We start from the raw sequence: 19,749 nt of genomic DNA on the forward strand, positions 1-19,749 counted from the left end.
TCTGACTAAGTGGCAACCCTGAGAGAAGCTTGTGGGCTCCTCTTAAGCACAGCTAGGGGAACTCCAGCTGTGGTTCAGTGTACTTAGAATTGATTGGGTATAGACTCTTACTGGTACAGGGATCATTTTATGATTTGCTCATGACATCTGGTCAGCAGCTGTGGTCTGTCTGCTATGTCAGGAGTCTGTCTGACTGAAAATAGTAAGAACAGTTCCTGCCTGTGGCCAGGTAGGACCCTGATTGGCCACCAAACTGAATGTACTTCTTGAGGGTCTGATTGAAGCCAGACATGAGTCAACATAGGATGGTGGGAGAATATGGGGCAGAGGTCTTAGCAAACTGGTCCCTGGAAACAAACAAACAAAAACCAAAAACAACTGGCCATGTTAGGTTCGGTCCTGTTGTAAGAGAAGATAGCTACTTCATCTACCCCAGCAGGAGTGGGAGCTCACAAAAGCTGGGAACCCAGAGCAACTTCACAGCCTGCAGGTAGCTCAGCAGGCTGGAGAGTCTTTGCCTGGTGGCTCAGTTGGCCTGAGCTGCTTCTAGGCACCTTGGCACTTTTGGTTTCCTCTAGGCCAGTGGTCCTCAACCTGTGGGCCATGACCCCTTTAGGGGCGGAATGACCCTTTTACAGGGGTTGTCTTAAGACTGTTGGAAAACATAGATGTTTATGTTACTGTTCATAACAGTAGCAAAATTACAGTTATGAAGCAGCATTGAAAATAATTTCATGGTTGGGGGTCCCTACCACATGAAGAACTACATTAAAGTAGCATTAGGAAGAGTGAGGACCACCGCTCTAGGCTGTCCCACTGGTCTCTGTTTCTTCCAGGCTCCTTAACTTTGTTTCTTCCACCAAGTGAGCTTGGTCTGAGCCCCTTCTGAGAGTCTTGCAACTTGGCTTGTCTGAGAGTGACTCTCAGCAGTCTTTACAGCTTATATACTCTGGGGAATAAGGGGCCAAGTGAATCTGATCAGCTTTAGGGACTTCCTGAAGCTCTTTTGTTTCCTTTCTGTCTTTTTTTTTTTTTTTTAAGATTTATTTATTTATTACACATACAGTGTTCTGTCTGCATGCCAGAAGAGGGCACCAGATCTCACTATAGATGGTTGTGAGCCACCATGTGGTTGCTGGGGATTAAACTCAGGACCTCTGGAAGAACAGCCAGTGCTCTTAACCTCTGAGCCACCTCTCCAGCCCAACCTTTCTGTCTTAAGGAGCTTTCTGCAGGATGGAGGGTTTCAATATTGAAGGAAACTGCTACACATCACCACCTTTCTATCCCCAAGTGTAACAACAACAACAAAACAAAACAAAGAAATAAACAAACCCTGGTGTGGCATCACATGCCTGTAATCTTAGGAGGCAGAAGCCAGAGGAATTGCTACAAATTCAAGGCCAGTATGGGCTATATAACAAGTACCAGGTTAGCTAGGGCTATATAATAAGAAAGACTCTTTCTCAAAAAGCTAGGGGAAAAAAAGGAATGAAATATGAGAGCCAGGGGTGCAATACTTGCCTAGCATAGTAAGATCCTGGGTTTTATCTTTAGTACAGAGAAAAAAATAATTTAAAAAATTAGGACCAGTGAGATGGCTCAGAGGGTCTAACCAAGGCTGACAACCTAAGTTCAATCCCCAGAATTCACAAAGTAGAAGCTGTCCTCTGGCCCCCACATATGCATCATGCTGCACAAGCATGTCTGTCTCTCAGTAATAAAATGTAAAGGAAAATTTGAAAAACTAAAATAAACCCTTTATTTATTTGTTTGTTTGTTTGTTTGTTTGTTTGGGTTTTTTTCAAGACAGGGTTTCTCTGTGTAGTTTTGGTGCCTTTCCTGGATCTCACTCTGTAGACCAGGCTGGCCTCAAACTCACAGAGATCTGTGTGGCTCTGCCTCCTGAATGCTGGGATTAAAGGCGTGTGCCACCCCCCCCCCCAGCTATAAACCCTTTATTTTATATTGTTAATATATGCTAACAAAAATGAAGACTTGTTTTAATAGCGAAACCACATACACAAGAATAAAACAATTAGAAAAATGAAGTCGTCACTGAACATGGTGGTATACACCTTTAATCCCAGCGCTCGGGCTAGGACAGGTGGAATTTTGTGAGTTGGAGGCCAGCCAGGGCTACACAGTGGGATCTTGTCTCAAAAAAGAGTATCATATTTTATATCTTTAATAAACTGTGTATCTAGTAAGAAAACTGATCTATTTAAACATAAAAATTAAAATTTTAATTTAGGTGTCACATACCTTTAATCCTAGCTCTCAGGAGGCAGAGGCAGGAGGGTCTCTGTGAGTTCGAGGCCAGTCTTGTTTATGTAGGGAGTTCCAGACTAACCAGGGCTACATAATGAGACCCCCGTCTGAAAAAATAAAAATTAAAAAAATTTAATTTTAAAAGATAATATGGAAAAATAAATAACCAGTGGAAAACTTAGAGAAAAAATTTTCAATATATAATATGATGTGGAGCCAATTTCTTTAATATTTAAATATTTATAACTAAAGGCCAAGATCCATTAAAAATCCTCAGTGGGACATGACTCACTTGTCCATTAGAAATATTACCAAGGACATGACTCACTTGTCCACAGTAAGAGCACTTCCAATGGCCTTTTCAAAATGTAAAAAGTTACTCAACCGAGCTCATAAATAAGCACCACCAATTAGAACAACGCTGAGATCCAGTAAGGTCGAAATAAACAGTTCTCAGGGAAAGGCTTCCTCCGTGAATCCTTGCAAACACAGAGCTGGGGAAACAGCAGCAGTTTCTCACAGACTCTTCCTGAAAAGAGAGGAAACGTTTCTCAGACTTTAGTCAGACTAGTGTATCGGGCTAAAACCTGACGATCTCTAAGAGAGCAGCCAAGACGTAAAGCCAGTTGTGAGCGAGCTAAACACAAGGACGTGGAGTAGACCCCATCACCAAGAACACAAGAAGCGTTAAATGTTAGAAAAATAAGCAGTGTGATTCTGCACCCTCACAGAATAAAAAGAGAAGCCAAACTGAGCGCCTCAATCGATGTGGAAAGGCATTTGATAAAATTTGGCAACATTCACTCATGATAAAAATTTGGAAATAGGAAACTTCCTCCATCTGATAGGATGTGGCTTAAAAAAAAAAACAAAAAAACCCTACAGTATAGAGAAGTTGTTGAACACATCAATGTCTGGTAAACAAATTTACTATGTCTAGTAAATGTCTAGTAACTATGTCTAGTAAACAGATGTCTAGTAATAACAATGCATCAATGCTCATAAAAATCTACAGTAAAGCATCACACTAGATGGCAAAGCAAAACGAAATCCTTCCTCTTGACATCAGGGTCGAGATAAAAATCACTCACTTTTATCTTTTCCTTTCAGTAGTCATATAAGGGAAGGCCTGGCCAGTACACACACTCACACACACACACACACACACACACACACACACACACACACACGAGAGGCATAAAGATCAAAAGGGAGAACTGTGGGCGGTGGGTGTGTTTAGTGGTACAGGCTTGCATAACATGCTAGAGTTCTGGGTTCCAAACCCCAGTGATGGACAGAAGCCAGGAAAATCATCAGGGGCAGGATCTAGAGACCGTGTACAAGGAAGGCATGGTCATCAGCTCAGTATCACTACAAAGTAAACAGACTGACCAACGGGACGGAGCAGGGACGCCAACCTCTGACGAGGATAGGGGTGGGGGGCCATGCAGTACAGTGGAAAAGGAACAGCTTCAATACAACTATTGAGTCATTTGGACAGGAACAATTGCAGTTTGACACACACACCCCCACCTGAACAAACAATCTAATCCAGATGGTTTGCAAACCTAATTATGAAATATTAAACAACAAAACAGTCACAGGAAAACAGAAACCATCCCATGACTTTCAAAGAGTGAAATAACTAACTGGGGAGGTGGGGGGTGTGGGGGGGGGACAGCCCATGAATCGGACGACATCAACCGTGAGAACTGGATGGAGGTTCAGGAATTAAATGTCAGCCTGGGATTCCAAGCAAACTCCTAGGGGAAGAGGAAGAGGAGGGGGAGAGGGAGGGAGGGAGAGAGGGATGGTTGGCTTTGAAATTGGGAGTGGTGGTGCAAGCCTGTAATCCCAGCCTCAGTTTAAGATCATCTTCAGCTACACAGCGAGTTGAGGCCAGCTAGGGCTACATGAGAGACCTCGTCTTAAAAAAAAAAAAAAAAAAAAAAAGCCAAGATTTACTTCGAAGGTTTCAGTTCAGGATGCTTTGGGGGCTGTGATGGCAATCACAGGCTGGGTGCAGGAGGAAAAAGGCTGGGTGCTCACTTTCCCTTTGAGGGCATGGCCATGGACCTGAAGACCTCCCACAAGAGTGTGCCTCCCAATAAAGGGCTGGTGACAAAGTCTTTAGCAAATCGCCGCCTCTGAGGAAACATTTATCCAAAACACAAAAGATTAGATAAGATCTCCGGTACAGCAAAAGAGAGAGAAGACAAGGAGAGAGAGAGGAGGAAGGAAAGAGAGGAATAAAGGGAGAGAAGAAGCCTGGCTCGGTAGCTCACACCAGCCATCCCAGAAATGGGGCTGATCCAGGAGGATCTGGAGTTCAAAGCCAACCTTGGCTACAGAGAATTTGTCTTGGAAATAAATGAGCCGGTCAGCGGTGAAGAGCACTGGCTGTTCTTCTAGAGGTCCTGAGTTCAATTCCCAGGAACCACATGGTGGCTCACAACCATCTGTAATGAGATCTGGCGCCCTCTTCTGGCGCACAGGCATACACGCAGGCAGAACACCATACAAAATAAATAAAGCTTTAAAACAAAACCGTTTCGTTACATTTCGTTACAAAGGAAGAAGTAAATGAGCCAGTAAACAACAGAGCACCGAAAGATGGACCCACGCCTATAATCCCAGCACTTGGCAGGCTGAGGTAGGAGCGTCGCTGTGAGTTTGAGGCTAATTTGGCTAGATAGTTCAAGGCCAGACTGGGCTGCTTAGTTTCTAAAAAACGAACACAAAGGAAAGAAAGAAGAAAGAAGGAAGAGAGAGGGGAGAGAAAAAAGGCCAGCCGGCCCATGGAATGCTGGGACAGATGGTTCAGTGGAGATACTACTCAGCGAGTATGAAGCCTGGGATTTGATCCCGAGAAGCCCATCCATGCCTGCAGCTATGGAGAAGCAGGTCCCACAGCTGTGGGAGGGCGGTTCCAGCTGTCTCTAAATCTGTCCACTGCTCAGTGTTGGAACTTGAGATCCATGCAGCAGGAAGTTGGGAAGGAAAGAATGTGACATAGGGCAGGGCCCAGAGCTGACCGGAACACACTGTGCAAACTGGATCCCAGGAGGAAGCATCGGCTCCGGCACCTGTTCCTGTTGCCATGGGTGACGAAGGTTCCCTTCAGGAGCTGGGACCCTTCCTTGAACGTCAGGCCCGGGATTCTACACAGCTGAAGGCTGAAGCCGGGGAGTGTGGGACATGTGCAGGCTTAGGCTCTGTTAACCCTCAATAAGCTGATCCCACAGATCATCAGTGGGGAGGGTGAGCCCCCAAAGGACACTTCTTCCTGTCCGCTATTGCAAGAGAATCTCTCTTGTGCTCATCCTAATCAAAGGAAGAGGAAGGAAAGTGAGAAACAGGCAGCCTAGGTAAACCGACAAAGGCTCCGTCTGGGCTTCCCCCCACCCCCATTTGGCAAAGAGCAAAACCAGAGAGCTAGCCTTGTGCAGTGATGGGGTTGGGGGTGTCAGGTGTGTATGGGTGTGTATGGGTGTGTGTGTGTGTGTGTGTGTGTGTGTGTGTGTGTGTGTGTGTCATCTGGCTCTTGGAGGAGGATGTGTGTCCCGCTTCATTAGCCAGCCTGTGTAGATTGCTTCTCCAAGGAAGCCAGACCTGACTGCAAGATGTTATGGTGTGTGCCGCAGCAGGGGGGCCTCAGCCGGGGTGCCCAGCTGCCTCCTGTTTGGTGCTGCTTTAGTTTCTACAATTAGCTTCAAAGCTAACAGCAAAGCAAGACCAGGGTTTTATCACTTTCTTTCTGGTGTTTAATATGTTTTTATGGTGGTGCACAACTTTAATCCCAGTACTCAGGAAGCAGAGGCAAGTAGATCTCCATGAGTTCAAGACCAGCATGGGGTATACAGCAAGCTCTAGGCTAGCCAAGACTACACATAGTGAGACTGTCTCAGAAATATTTACTTATGTGTTTATTTTTGCAGCAGGGTTTCACTATGTAATTCAGGCCTGAAACTCAGCTTCTCTTCAAGTGTTGGGACTAGGGGCAGGAACCACCACGTTCTAATTTATCTTCAGAGGGACCCTCTGAGGCAACAACCCACCTGCTCCAAATGCATCACGGCTGGATCACAAAAGAAGTGTAGTTCTTGTTTTCAGAATTCTACCGGATGGTTGAACAGATTGGGGTGAGGGTGGCCTTCCCATGCTGGAACCTAGCTGGGACACTGGTGGGCATGGCTTCTGATGTTACCCTTCGGGCGACAAGAGCCTAGAGGGATGCCAATGGATTTCATAGGCTTGGGCTGGGAGAATCCTGGCTAGACATGTGACCATCCTAGGTTCCAGGGAGGCTGGGAAATGTAGTACAGTGCGTGGCTAGAAGGTGGATCTGTGGGTGTAGGCTACTGAGGCAGGAGAAGGCATCTGCTCAGCCTCTCAGCCTCAAAAAAAAAAAAACAAAAAACAAAAAACAAAAACCTCAGCTGGAGCCAGGCACCTCCTACTGGTTTCCTGACTTGCCGGGGCCACACATGCCACACTAACCACCTCTTTGTCCTCATGGCACTGGACTAGGACAGGGCTTCTCGAGCAAGCCCAGCAGAAGCCTGCCGCTCCTCACCCACCGACTCTTGGCCGTTATGGAGCTTTTCAAGGGAACCATTTTGGTAGGAGAGGAAGGATCTCACACTCTCCCGCTGTGTCTGTTCCCGATTGGTCTTAGCCACTGACAGGTCCTAGTTCCTCAAGTTCCCAGGTCTGGGAGACAGAAGAAAGGCAGGTACTTTCCTCTGCTTCAGTGGCCAGAGTCTGCAACAATACTGTTGCTTCTGTGACTCTTGCTGGGTATACCCACATGACCTCACCGTTCTGGCTTCTGTTGGTTCCTGGGCCCCATCAACCCGGGACACACATCTCCTTTTGTCTGTCTAGAGGCAACCCTAGGTTCTTGCAGGAGCCTTGCTGGTTCCTATTTACTCTACTGGTTCTCCCATCACCCAATTTCCCAGCCCCTGGATTACTGTCTGACCCTTGCCCGTGGGTACCAGAGCTGGAGGGCAGACCACTGGGTTTGGATATTTGCATATTCTCACTCCAACCAGGGGTAGCTTGTCCGCAGATTCCCAGTGTTGCCCTGCTGCAGGCCCTGAGGCTGCCGTTAGAGAGACACATCTCTGAGGTCAAGGCCCTTCCGTGCTCTGAGGGTCTTCGCTTGCTCTGGTACCTTTGACCTGCACACAGGCCGAGTAGCACCCGGCTTCTCTAGACCCCCAGGAAAGTCTGAGGTGACGGGGCTTCCTAGTCCTGCTTGTCCTCAGCACTAAGAACAGCGGCTGTTTGGGGCCAGGGTACCTGTTTCCCTTCTTTAGATGGGAGGTGTGGGCACAGGTCTAGGGCCCATCCTGGGTTGTCATGGGAACAATGGCAGGTCCAAGTAGTAGGCCAGGCTTTACTCACAATGAAGTCTGGATGCTTCAGCCCTGGCCAGAGAGTCGCCTCGAGTGTCCCCTATCTATCCTCTCTGTTCCCCAGACAGGCCCACAAGTTCTTAGGCTGTTCCTTTAACTGAAGTGACCCTGACCGGTTTTGAGGTTCCAACCTGTCTCTTTTCAAGTGACAAGGGGGGACCCACCTTGACACATAGGTTGGCTTCAAACTCATGAGCTCAAGCAATCCTCCTGCCTCGGTCTCCTGGGTAGCTGAGACTATAGACATGCTGCCACACTCGGCTTAGAGCTCCTGTGGTCCTGGTGTGGAGACTTCCAGGATATTCTGACGGACCTGCAGCTACTCCCCAGTGAGACTCCCTGCTTGCACGTGTATAGGCCCTGTCCAAGAAGCTTACCTCTCACTCACTGCCAAGTGGCAAGCCTGCCTTAGCTTGGCTCAGGGACCCCCTGGGGACTCAGGCAGTGGGAGACAAGTCCTGCTTTACCTCATCTGTGAGAGGAAAGTACCAGACTGACAGCCAAGACAGAAACCCTGAGTCCTATCCTGCCCTGAACTGCAAACCTAAAGAAAATGGAGCAGTGTGTGTAGGGAAAAGGGGGGGGGGGGTACAGAGGGGGAGGTGTTGCTGGGAAGTTAGAACCTATGAGGCCGGCCCCTCCTGTAGTATTTTAGGTGTTCCATCCCCCAAGCCTGCTGGTACCGGTCGTTTACACACAATGTGCCCCATCATGCAGTTCTGGAAACCCTCCGAGGGACCTGCCCTTGCCCACTCAGCTCTTCCATTTCTGACTAGGACTTCTGGTAAAGCTAAAGTGGGAAGGCTGGACTCCACTTCAGCCAGTATCAGCTGGACAAACCTGGACAACCTTCCTGAGATTTCTGAGTCAGGGGATATGGGATAAGGGTCTTGGAGGTGTGTAGGAACCTTGGCCTGGCTCGTGAACAAGCCTGCAAGGGCCAATCACTTAGGCTCTGGAGCCTCCAGCATTCACTGTTCCTGCCCTCTTCTGCCCTCATGTGGCTGCCCCTGGAATTGCAGCTCACACTAAGTCCCAGATACACTTGTCAGTAGGTGGAGCTCTGCCACACTCTTTGAGACATAATGTACAATCTGAGCCCACCCTACTTTGCCTCGACCTTCACAGCACTCCTTCAGGGGCCTTTGGGCCCCGCTGGTCTTTCTGCTGGCTACTGATCTGTGTTTCCATGGCATTCGCTCCAGGACTAAGTGAGCAGGTCAAATAAAAGACCATCTCTTCCATCTCCTGAGGTGCCCAACGTGATGGCCCCGCTGAGCCTTTTGCAAGCACCAGCCTTTTCATTGATTAGTTCCTATGACCTTTTTGTTTTGTTTTTGTTTTTCGAGACAGGGTTTCTCTGTGTAGCTTTGCACCTTTCCCGGAACTCACTCTTGTAGCCCAGGCTGGCCTCAAACTCACAGAGATCCATTTGCCTCTGCCTCCCAAGTGCTGGGATTAAAGGCGTGCACCACCACCGCCCAGCCTCCGGGACTCTTCTTAATCCTACATGTGGAGAAGCTTGCAGGGAGACTCTGTCAGGTGGAGCAGGAGCCGAAGAAGCAGGCAGGGCTCAGCCTCTGGTCTATTAGTGGGTGAGCTCCCAGGCAACTGTGGACGATAATAAAGCACACGCAGACGCGCACAGGGAAGAGGTAATGTGAGCTTGTTTTCTGCTTGTACAGGCAGGGAAGGGTGTTCCTGAGTCTGCTTTAGAGGAGGTAGGGGTACAAGCCTGAGGAGCAAAGGGTATCTCTTTTCTGCTGGAGGACTCGTGCTCTGCTCAGGCCCTGAGGCCTCTCTTCACTTTGGGATTGGGTCTACCTGGGCTCTCAAGTTGGGCCATGATGCAGGAACCAAGGCAGCTCAGTTCTGGGGACCCTTACAGGAGGGCAGATGCCAGGCCTCGGTCTATCAGGCCCCTGGGGAGTGAGGGACTTGTGAGCTTCCAATGCAGCGGTATTTGGGTTTGGGACACAAGCACTCCAGTTTTAGGACAAGACATGAAGAGGGTTCTTCAAGTCTAAGGAATCAGAGCCATAATCACTAGACAGACAGAGTGTAGGTTACAGATGGAAGAGAGTTAGAACACCTGGCATCGTGCCTCAAAAGGACAGGTTAGCCACAAGTAATGGGTCCACCGTGTTGAAGGCACAGATATTAGATGTGGGAATCATAGGACTAGGGTACATGTGACTTGGGCTTCTCCCAGGAGGCTGGGTCTTGGCGACCATATGGCATGATGCTGTCAATCAAGTGTGCTCCCGTCTCAGGGCTGTGAACTCCACATGTTCCTGTAATAGATATGGGTTTAGAGTGGCCCATGGGTCTCACCAACTGCTTCTAGGACCTAAGACAGCTAAAGAGGCACAGAGGTGGGGGCTCTTGAGTGATGTCCTCACGCGCGCGCATGCGCGGGGAGACTCTTACATGTTGCTCTTCCGGCGACGGTGCAGCAACACATATATGATGGAAATCAGAGCCACGATGGCCAGGCCTCCGAAGATGATACTCAGTAGCACAGTGTGATTCCGTCCTGGCAGAGATGTAAGCGGTGACATTGGGCAGGGAGACACAGGCGTGCAGAGGCAAGACCGCTCACGGGAGGGGGTATCTCACCTGGCTGACACTCTGGGGTGGGCGTAGACCAGGTACCATCAGCCCGGCAGGTGCTAGTCTCTGACCCTACCAAGCTGTAGCCAGTTTTGCAGCTGAAACGGACAATGGAGTCCACCAGGTACTTCAAGCCTTCCTTGTGCCCGTACGCAGGTGGAGGTAGCCAGCCACAGGACACCACTGAGATAGGAGCAGAGCACAGAGGACAGGCCTGAGCTGCTGGCCACCGAACAAGGCTCGACAGCCTGAAGGGTCCACCCCTGGACCCCGTTCCCGCTCCCTACCAGGCTGCAGGCTCTTCAGACGCTGCTGGTGTTGTTGGTGGGCAGCCCGTGTGGCATTGCCCACACTCAGGTCCCCCGTACTTATCACGTCAAGGGTGCAGAAATGGTCACTCTCACACAGTCTGGCCACCTCTTCTATCCGGTCGGGGCTGAGCGTGATCTCATTGGAGAAGAGTGGTCTGAAGTTGGGGTCATGCTTGGGTTGGTTCAAGAATTTGTCGACCAGAAACGGGGAGTCATAGGTGAATAAGGAAGAGGTGCTGGGAACAGTCCCTGGGGAGACAGGTGTCAGTCTTGTGTGGGCGCCGTTCCCTGCCACAGCCAAGCTTCTCTCCTTGATCCACAAGTCACCCTGCCCAATCCCTTCTCTCCCTCCCTGCCCTGCTTACTCCACTGCATCAGTCACTCACAGTTGGCTCCAAACTGGAACAGCTGCTGAGCACTGGCATTCAGGGGCAGGACCTGCCCATTGCGCAGGGTGAAGTCATCTTTGGGGTTACCGTTGAGTGTCCCGAATAGACCATGGGTGTGGGTCAGGAACTTCTCAGGCAGCAGGATGGTCACACTCAGGAAAGGACCTTGTTTGCTGACCTCAAGGCCAGCCCCCGATGACAACATGATTGAGACCTTATCCTCAGATGTCACTGACAGGAACATACCTGGCCACAAGTAGAGATGGGCTAGGGTTGCCCCCCAACCCTTGACACAGCGCCAGGGTAGTGCAGAGGGTACTTGTAGGAAAATAGGAAGCTGTACCTAGGATGGCCTGCTGACTCTGGCATGCTACCACTCCCATTTACCATCTGTATCACTCCAGATGGCCTCAACACCATCCCCTGAAGGGATTCCTCCTCCTCCGTGCTGAGGCTACATGTTGGAGTCACTCCCTAATGTGACAACAGCCTGGCCGGCTGTGGCCCTTCCTGAAGGTCTCTGTACATGATGCTCTCACCCATTCCCACTAGGAGCCATTTTATTGTCCAACTCTGGGGCAGCACAGCCTGGTGGCAAGAGAGTTGGATGCTATTGCTGTGGCTCCTGGCTGCCACTTCCAATCTGTGTTCTTCAATCTGGAGGGCTGGTGCCTTTGCAGTGGATTTTGAAAATGGAAGAAGTGACCACAGCAGAGAGATGAGTCGCATCATCGTGGTCTTTAGGCTTCTGTGGGCTATATGGAGGACTGTATGCTAGGGCCTTTCAGGGCTCTGAGCAGCCCTATAGTTAGGACAGACATTCCCATGGATAGGAAGGTATGATAACAGACCTCAGGCTGAGCAACCGCTCTCTCTGGCCCAGGACCGTCACAAACAGGGCACGGATCCCCCAACCTGTGGCCATGCGCGTCTTGACCTCTCCAAGTCCCCAGAAGCTCTTGCTTTTGTATTTGAGCCCCAGACTCAAGCACAGCCTATGGCCAGGGCTAGGGACGGCATGGGAGCCATGGGTAACCTCTGGATCATGCTTGGCCATGGCACTCACCCTTCAGGTCCATCCAATTCTGCTCAGTGAAACTGAGGGCTTTGTGGTTCAGTAACACTTGCAGGACCTGAGGGCTGTCAGTCAACCGTACCTCTAGCACATCGGAGTTGTCTTCTTGGACAGCCACTGCAGTTAGTCCTGTGCCCCGGGCCTCGGTGCCTAGGTGGTGGGTGCAGAATCGGAGTGGCTCCTGTCTACGACCCTGGATCACCCAACAGTACCACCCCCAAATAGAGACCACGGAGCGCCGCCTCACCATTGGGCATTTTCCCAGGCTGGGCCCGTCCCTGCACCCTCAGGTCACTTAATGTCGACTCCAACAGCACGTACTCGCCACTTCCGCTGAATGAGAAGCTGGTGCCATCGAAGGTGACAAAGTGGGGGTCCCCAAAGGCAGAGGCTGGGGTGAAATCAGAGGATCAGGTAGGTTTCATTGGCATTTTCCAATCAGGCATGACCCTCCCTCTGCCGTCAGATGCCCAGGCCAGCACACCCACCCAGGCGAGGCGGTCTATAGTTTCGACAGTCGCTGGAGGGCCGCCGCTTCATGTAGCGGGAGCACTCGGGTGCCCAGAGACAACAGTAGTAGAAGCTGATGACGTCATAGAGCCAATGGGACATGCCCGGCACCCGGGGAGGGGTGCGGTATGGGGGTGCACCCCAGTCATGGCCGCGGTCAGGGGTGCTGCCGCTTGTCGAGTCTGAGGTCAGGAGTTGTGTGCCCGCTGCTGTATAGCAGCACTGCTGGCCTGAGCCATACCTGGGGCTAGAGTAAGAGCAAGTCCAGGTCACTGTTACCAGCTGCCCCGAAGGCCTGCCCATGCCCCATCCCTGGCCCGGGAGCTCACCTGGCCTGCACGGAGCGCACACAGTGTACAGCCCCTGGGTGGTAGGTGCAAACACTGCCATGCTCAATGTCACAGCCATAGTCGGTCTGCAGAGTATCCAGGAGGTGTGATCTGGGCTCTGCATTCCCTCCCTCCCTGGGAACCAACCCCAAGGAGACCTTCAGATCCCACCCTACCTCCTGGTGGCCTCTGTCTACCTCAGTCAGGGAGGCTGGTCCCTCCTGTCTGTTCTCCTCCCGCTCTCTGGGGCCCTAATAGGTTCAGGGGCTTACGAAGAAGCGGCCAGAGTCGGCTCTGGCCTGGGCCAGTGTGCAGGGGCAGTCTGGCAGCTCTGTCAGGAAGTTGGGCAGCTGATCTTCCAGTGCCTCCCAGGCCAGGCATTGTTCACGGGCCCAGGCTACGGAGTCTGCCCGGAAGTCCTCACCCAGGTGCCAGGCCAGCGCGTGATCATTGGTCCAGAGGGCCAGCACATCCCTGCAGTAGAAATGAAATGATGCACCAGCTAGGGGCTGGCTGCTAAGCATCTGACCCCCCGGGGGCTTCCTCAGCAAGCTCTGCAGTCTGCAGGCAGGTGATCCCAGTGCATCATGGGCTGACGAGAGGCCCTTACTCTTGTCCTGCATAGTTCCTGCTGCTGCTGATCCTCAGGGCACCTACTTTCCACCTCTGATGCTCAGGAGATGCAGGTTTGGGGGTGAAGGTAAAGAAGCCAGAGTTGGGGGTGTGTCTAGTCAGGGGGTACAGATACGACCACTTTGCCGTCCAGTTCTCAGAGTAGGGTTTTCCTAGAGGAAAAGAGGACCTGGGTCAGCCCTCCAAGGACCCCCTCCTCCCTCAGTCTCTGGAACTGGCTGCCTGAATAATGATGGAAAGAGAACAAATGGATAGATAGATGGTCCCCGGGGACAGGCACACCCTGATGCTCCAGCAGGGTCCCTGGCTTGGGTGACCAGTGAGGACACACTTGAATCACTGGCTCTGGTTCATGCCAGGCTCAGTGGAGATGGAGTAGAGGTGGCCGCTTCTGCCCTTAAAAGGCCCTGTCTACTCAAAGGTCACAGCATCCAACACTCCTGCTGGATCTGGGGCCCACCATGCATGCCGGAAGCTGTTACTGTTCTTTTCATCCAGCTGCAAACCCCTCCTCATCTGCAATGCTGGCCTCAAATCCCTTCTTCCTTTCCACGTGCAAACTGCTTCCCATACCCCTGTCTCCAGTCCCCACCTGGGACGCATTTTCTCCTATCGGAGTGTCTGAAGTTCCTGACACCCCCACCAGCCCTCGGCAGGTCCCACCTGTCTCCTCATAGCCCCACAGCTCAATGGTGACAGCCGGCATGGGCAGCAGTGAGGCGTTCCAGGTGAGGCTGAGGTTTCCACCGGTGTCTGCCGTGCCGTAATATTGCCAGAGGGTCTCATTCACCAGCTGGCTCTTCTCAGACTCGGACACTTTGTAGGGATGTGCTGGGCAGGGGTGAGTGAGGAATGAGTAAAGACTTAATGGCACAAGAGACCTGGAGGGCTCTGAGAACCTCTCAGTAACAAACACGAAAAGCAGCTAGGTGATGGTCTCCCTCGGGGTCTCTTGGCAGGAAGACACCATGGCCAGGAGAGCTGAGGCCCCAAGCCAGATTACATGTCTCACTTGGCCCTTCCACAGCCCCTTGCTGAGGGACCATCAGGGGCCAGGTCTGGATCTGAACCACCTTGATGAGGACCCCACAGCTTCAACTCCCTGTGGTCTGGTCTAGATGCCAGGGGTGGAGGGATGAGTGACAGAAACTCTTGCCCAAGGGACCGGCTCAGCCAGAGGGACAGGTAGACAGGCTGGGTCTGTATCAGTGTACATGGATTAGCGTTGGGGAAAGTCCCATGGCCTTGTGTTGCAGATGGGAACCAGGGCCCAGGGAGGGTGGCATCTACAGGCTTACAGCCTAGACCAGCTTGGCAGAGTGAGGGCTCACCAGCTAGCCAAGTGCCTGCACGGGGGAAGGAACGGCCATTGTCCAATGAGATGGTGAAGGGAATGTGGCCACTTTCATAGAGCAAGGGTGAGATGCAGTGCACTCGATTCAAGCTGTCCACGTAGCCAAGGGTCTGGACACTGTCCTTAAACCTGAGGGACGGAGATGGTAGAGCCAGCCTGAGCCAACAGCTCTGAAGACCTACACTGTTCCTCAGGGAACAGGTCAGGCTAGGTGTTCCTGTGCCCTCCTGCCTGCCCTCGGTCCCAGGGGTACTATCTCCAGCCCCCACCCCCATTGACATGCGGTTGAGAGTGTGGGAGCCCTGGTGACCCAGATGCTTAGGGCCCCCACCTGCAAAGGACACCGTCAGTAGAGTAAGGCCACTCTAAATGCTGTACCACGAAGTCTTTGCCCCCCATCATGGAGCCGGAGGAGGGTGAGATCTCTAGGCAGTAGTTCAGAAAGTCTTCACAACAGTTGTGGAGGCCCATGCAGGTTGGATGGCAAGAGCAGGGTCCTTTCTGTTCCCCACAGCGCTGGGAGCAGCTCCTCTGGGTACCTGGAGAAGAAAGCCCTGTATACTGGGGTCAAGTACCCTATAGACAGGGCCGGTTTCCTCTGGAGTCCACAAGAAGCATCCATGGATGCTGACCAGGAATTGCTCTGGCTACCAAATGACACAGTGGAAAGCCACTGGCCGCATGGGCTGGGGTCCATCTTCGCACAGGTATTGGAGTGGCTGCTCACAGCTAGAAAAGGGTCCTCTTGCTTGCCTAGGCTGGGGGCACATAGACCACAAAGAGTCCTATTCAAGGTCCAGGAGGGCATGGTGTCTGGGCTGAGCTTTTCCCATCTCTTTTTGGGGGTAGAGTAAGAGTTGAATCCCAGAGAGCCCCACCCTCTGTGAAGGCAGTCAGGACACTCCCTTTTAGGGGATAGGAAGGACATTCCAGTGAGGATTCCAGCACAATGTAGTTGGGAGTACACTGCCAGGAGCTGTGGACATTTTGTCCAGGCCTTCCTCCGTGGGCTGTGGAGACCTGTGGCAGGGCCACATTTCAGCCTCAGAGCTGAAAGGTCCAGACTGGGGTGGGGTGTTAATTTCCCAGGCCAGATCACGTCTTCCACCTGGCCCTTCCCAGGCCCTTGATGAAGGAGACCAGGCCTGGGCCTAAGCCACTAGCCCCACTTCACTAAGTGGAGTGCTTGTACTCAAGAGCGGCAATAAATATTTATTGGCGGAGGACTTAATGACTGCAAGGGGTGTGGGAAGATGCTTCAAGATGTGAGGAGATAAAAGAGAAGGGTGGTGACACTTTCCTGCCATGGAAGATGGGGTGAGGCAGGGGACTGTGGGCTGGTAACTCCCAGCCCAGCTCAGGGAGAGAGGCCCATGGCTGGAAACCTCAGCCTACTCGCTAGACTTTCTTGATTCAGCTGATAAGGGCCAGCATAGGGAGAGACAAGAGGCTGGGGCTCCCTATGTGATCACACACCCTTCACTGGGGCTTGGTGTGCAGGCCAAGGGCTCTTTGGTCTCCCCCTGCTTCCCTCCTAGGCCATTTCTTCAAGCATCCAGTGAGTGCAGGGTGGGCTCGATTCAGACCTCCCATCTCTAGCAGAAGTGTCTAGAACCAAGAGCCTCAGAATGTCTGTCTTCCCAGTACTCCCCAGCACAGCCACAGATGGGCTGCCAGATGGACAAACCATGAACCCACAGGGGCGTCTGCTTAGGACCTGGCTGATCAGGCAGTTGAACAGGGAGGGGTCGGAAGGGCAGAGTGGAGCATACCTGCTGTGGGCCTGGGGCCCGGGATTGTCACCAGCAGCATCACAATCCAAGGCAGAGCGGCCAGCTTCATGGCGTGTCCTGTGTGCAACCAGCAGGCCGCACAGTGGCTCAGGGATTGCGGGACAGGCTCCCTCCCTACGGGCCTGGCCCCGCCCGCTGGCCCCGCCCAGCGCTCTGCGGCACCACTCCTCCCCTTGGCTCCCTCCTCCCCGCCTCTCAAAGTCCACAGGTGCCCTTAGAGAGTAGCCAGCCTGATCTGCCTAGTTAGCACATTCTTGTCCCAACACCAGAGCCTTGGGACCCTGTGTGAGAATGAGGGGATGGACTGCCCGGACGTTAAGACCTTTGGCACCTGGGAGGCTGGATGTTACAAGGCAGCTCGGACCCTGGGTCGCACAGTCCAGTCTTGCGTGCAAGGCTTCTTCTGCAGGGTGGGCGGCGAAATCCTGGTCCCCTCAGGACAGACCTAGGCCTCTGCTTTTCCTAGGGAGGTGTCGCTAGTACTCACTCAGTCTGACAGGCAGAGGCGGAGCAAATTAATCTGCTTGGAGTGCAGATGCATTGCATGGACTTGAGACTGGGCCATTTCTGATTCATAGCAGGCTTCGGAGTTACCACCCAGACAGAGGAGCCTGGAGCTGAGGCCAGCCTGGCTCCAGCGTGGTCCTTTAGCGAGCTAACATACCTGGCTCCGGGTTCTCTAAGCCTCTGCAGAGGCTACAGACCCTCTGGGGGCTTCTGGGAGTCCTTGATGCCAGGGTGGCCCACAAAGGCCCCTGAGCCCGGGCTTGTCACCTGGGCTAGACATCAGGACAGGGAAGCTGCGGTTTCTCAATGCGGACACACTGGCTAGAGGCGGCAGGCTGACTTAGGAGCTGAAGCCATCTGGTCGGGTGATCCTCTTCTGGTCCTGGGTCTCAGCCAGCCCATTGTTCTATGGGCCTTGTTCCTTCTTAGTAACTAGTCAGTGCTGGAGGTCACCTGTGGCTCTCCCTTGAGTGTCTGAGGTAACCTGTGGTTAGGAGTAGGGGCCAAGCTGCCCCTAAGGTAACTGTGTCCCCACTATGCCTATGAGGCAGATGTGGTGACAAGCCTCCCAAGACCCTCATGCTCGCCTTCCAGGATGGGGGGGGAGCTCCTGAACCACAGTGTGCTCTGGATGGATGCCTTTGTGTGTACACAGGTCCTGTGGCAGGGAGCAGCCTGTGCCAGCATCACAGACCCAGGACTGAGGGTACTCCCTCCCATGGGGGGCCAGGCTTGGCTGAGTGACAACCATCACTTCTTGGCTCTCCAGATGGCTGGCCTGGTGAGAAGTCATCTTGGGTTGCCACATTTCTAGCTCCAAATGGCCTGGATTAAGGATCTAGGGTCTAGTTGGTAGTTGTTTCCTTCCTGATTGCAGGCCTGTGTCCAGTCCGTGAAGGCACGAAAGGGTACCTCATCTCCATTCTGGTCTAGAGCTTTCTTGTTTGTTTGAAGACAGGGTTTCTCTGTGTTGTTTTGGAGCCTGTCTTGAACTTGCTCTGTAGCTAGCCCAGGCTGGCCTCGAACTCACAGAGATCCACCTGCCTCTGCCTCCCGAGTGCTGGGATTAAAGGCTTGAGCCACCACCGCCTGGTTGGCCTAGAGCTTTTGAGGAGAGACAGATGGGGCTCTGAAGAGCTGTGGCTGACGGTCATGACAGGAAGGTATGGGCCCCTGGAAGTTAAGTATTTCCAAAATAACTGACATGGAGCCCAGGAAAGGGAAAGGGCCACTATCATGACTTCATCATCTGTTGTGGTCTTAAAATTTAACTTTTACCCAAGTGCTCTGGCACATGCCTGTAAACTCACTCAAGAGGCTGAGGCAAGGCCTGCCTGGGATACACAGGCAATCTGGTACGTGGCAAGATCTCATCTTGGGGTTTAGACCTGGTTTCTCTCCCCAAGATCTTTTGTTTTGCTGCATGTATGTCTGTGCACCACATGTGTGCAGCGCCTGCAGAAGCTAGAAGGGATCATTGGATCTCCTGGAACTAGAGTTAGAGCTGGAGGTGGACTGCCATGTGTGTGCTGGGGACTGAACCCTGGCAGAGCAGCCAGGGCTCTTAATGGCTAAGCCAACTCTCCAGCAGCCCACATCTGTTCTGGCCAGGGCTCCACACTTGTGTAACTGGTCCCGTCAGGGAGGAACTATGATGAGGCACACCTCCCTGCTCCTGAGCTGCCATCTTCTCCATGGTGCCCTTCTGTCAACACCTTGGCATCACGTAGGCTCTGCCTTCTTTGTGTCCTTACACTTAACACTACAGGAGCTCCAGGAAACCTGACACCCTCCCTGACATAGGTCCATCCTCACCCAGGAGTCTCCCCACAGCTGTCTAGGGGCTTTTGGACAGAAATGGGGCGGCAGTCCCTGCACCATGTAAACACCCCCCAAGGTAAGCAAAGAAGGAAAGAGCATTTTTTCAGCTTTATTAGAAAAGAACAACAATGACAAAATGGTATAGTGTGAGCTAGGCTCTCGATGTCTCCACCAGAACCCAAGCTAGCCTATCTTGGCACTGAACTGTGGGCCTGGTCAGCTGGACATGGGCTTGTAAAGAAAGTCAATATTCATAAAATAATAATAAAACAAGTGCTGGCCCTGCTGTGCAGACCACAGCCAGCTCATCCTCGTGCTGAAGACAGGTCTTATCTTCCTCTGGACCAACACACTGGTGTGGACAGCCTCAACCGGGGCAGGATGCTGTGAGGAGGGGGCTGGGCAGGCTTAGGAGACCATGGGAAATGGCATCTCACATGGGCTCCTGTCTTGCTCAGGGTCTGAACCAAAGAGATTCCAGCTCTGGGGGCGCCCCTCACATGTCCATATAGTCGTCATCCTCATCTGTCTCACTCTCCAATGAGGACTCCTGGCTGGACGTCTCCAGAACCTCCAGAGCTGGCTGGCACAGGCTCTCCTTCCTCACATTGGCAGCTGACTGGGCAGACAGGATGGCTGACTGCAGCACAGAGGACAAGGCAGAACATGATTAGGAGTGGCTGGCCTCACCCTAAACCTCTTGACATTAACCCAAATTCT

The 19,749-nt window shown here is 52.3% G+C and overlaps 2 protein-coding genes across 4 annotated transcripts in view; both read right to left on the reverse strand.

The window, feature by feature from the left end:
- Window positions 1-9,863: 9,863 nt before the first annotated feature.
- On the reverse strand, window positions 9,864-16,823 carry Susd2 (sushi domain containing 2). Of its 2 annotated transcripts, none has more exons than XM_036168440.1 (15): window positions 16,681-16,823; window positions 15,240-15,447; window positions 14,886-15,037; window positions 14,218-14,385; window positions 13,532-13,706; window positions 13,194-13,395; window positions 12,922-13,007; window positions 12,571-12,839; window positions 12,330-12,473; window positions 12,074-12,232; window positions 11,005-11,253; window positions 10,595-10,867; window positions 10,314-10,490; window positions 10,125-10,230; window positions 9,864-9,988 (listed from the first exon to the last, which is right to left on the reverse strand). In XM_036168440.1, the coding sequence occupies exons 1-15, from the start codon at window positions 16,748-16,750 to the stop codon at window positions 9,964-9,966; spliced, it is 2,463 nt and encodes an 820-aa protein (XP_036024333.1). In that variant the 5' UTR covers window positions 16,751-16,823; the 3' UTR covers window positions 9,864-9,963. The 2 variants fall into 2 exon arrangements, with proteins under 2 accessions (XP_036024333.1, XP_036024332.1); XM_036168439.1 differs by having other exon boundaries at window positions 15,240-15,462.
- A 2,295-nt stretch (window positions 16,824-19,118) lies between these two features.
- Cabin1 (calcineurin binding protein 1) overlaps window positions 19,119-19,749 on the reverse strand; it is a 122,493-nt gene continuing 121,862 nt past the window's right edge. For both annotated transcript variants that reach the window (XM_036168235.1, XM_036168234.1), the window contains exon 37: window positions 19,119-19,669. In XM_036168235.1, the coding sequence (XP_036024128.1) occupies window positions 19,526-19,669 (144 nt within the window). In that variant the 3' untranslated portion in view covers window positions 19,119-19,525. The remainder of the gene's footprint in view (window positions 19,670-19,749) is intronic.

Source organism: Onychomys torridus, chromosome 18 (assembly GCF_903995425.1).
Source record: "Onychomys torridus chromosome 18, mOncTor1.1, whole genome shotgun sequence".
NCBI classification, from domain to species: domain Eukaryota; kingdom Metazoa; phylum Chordata; class Mammalia; order Rodentia; family Cricetidae; genus Onychomys; species Onychomys torridus.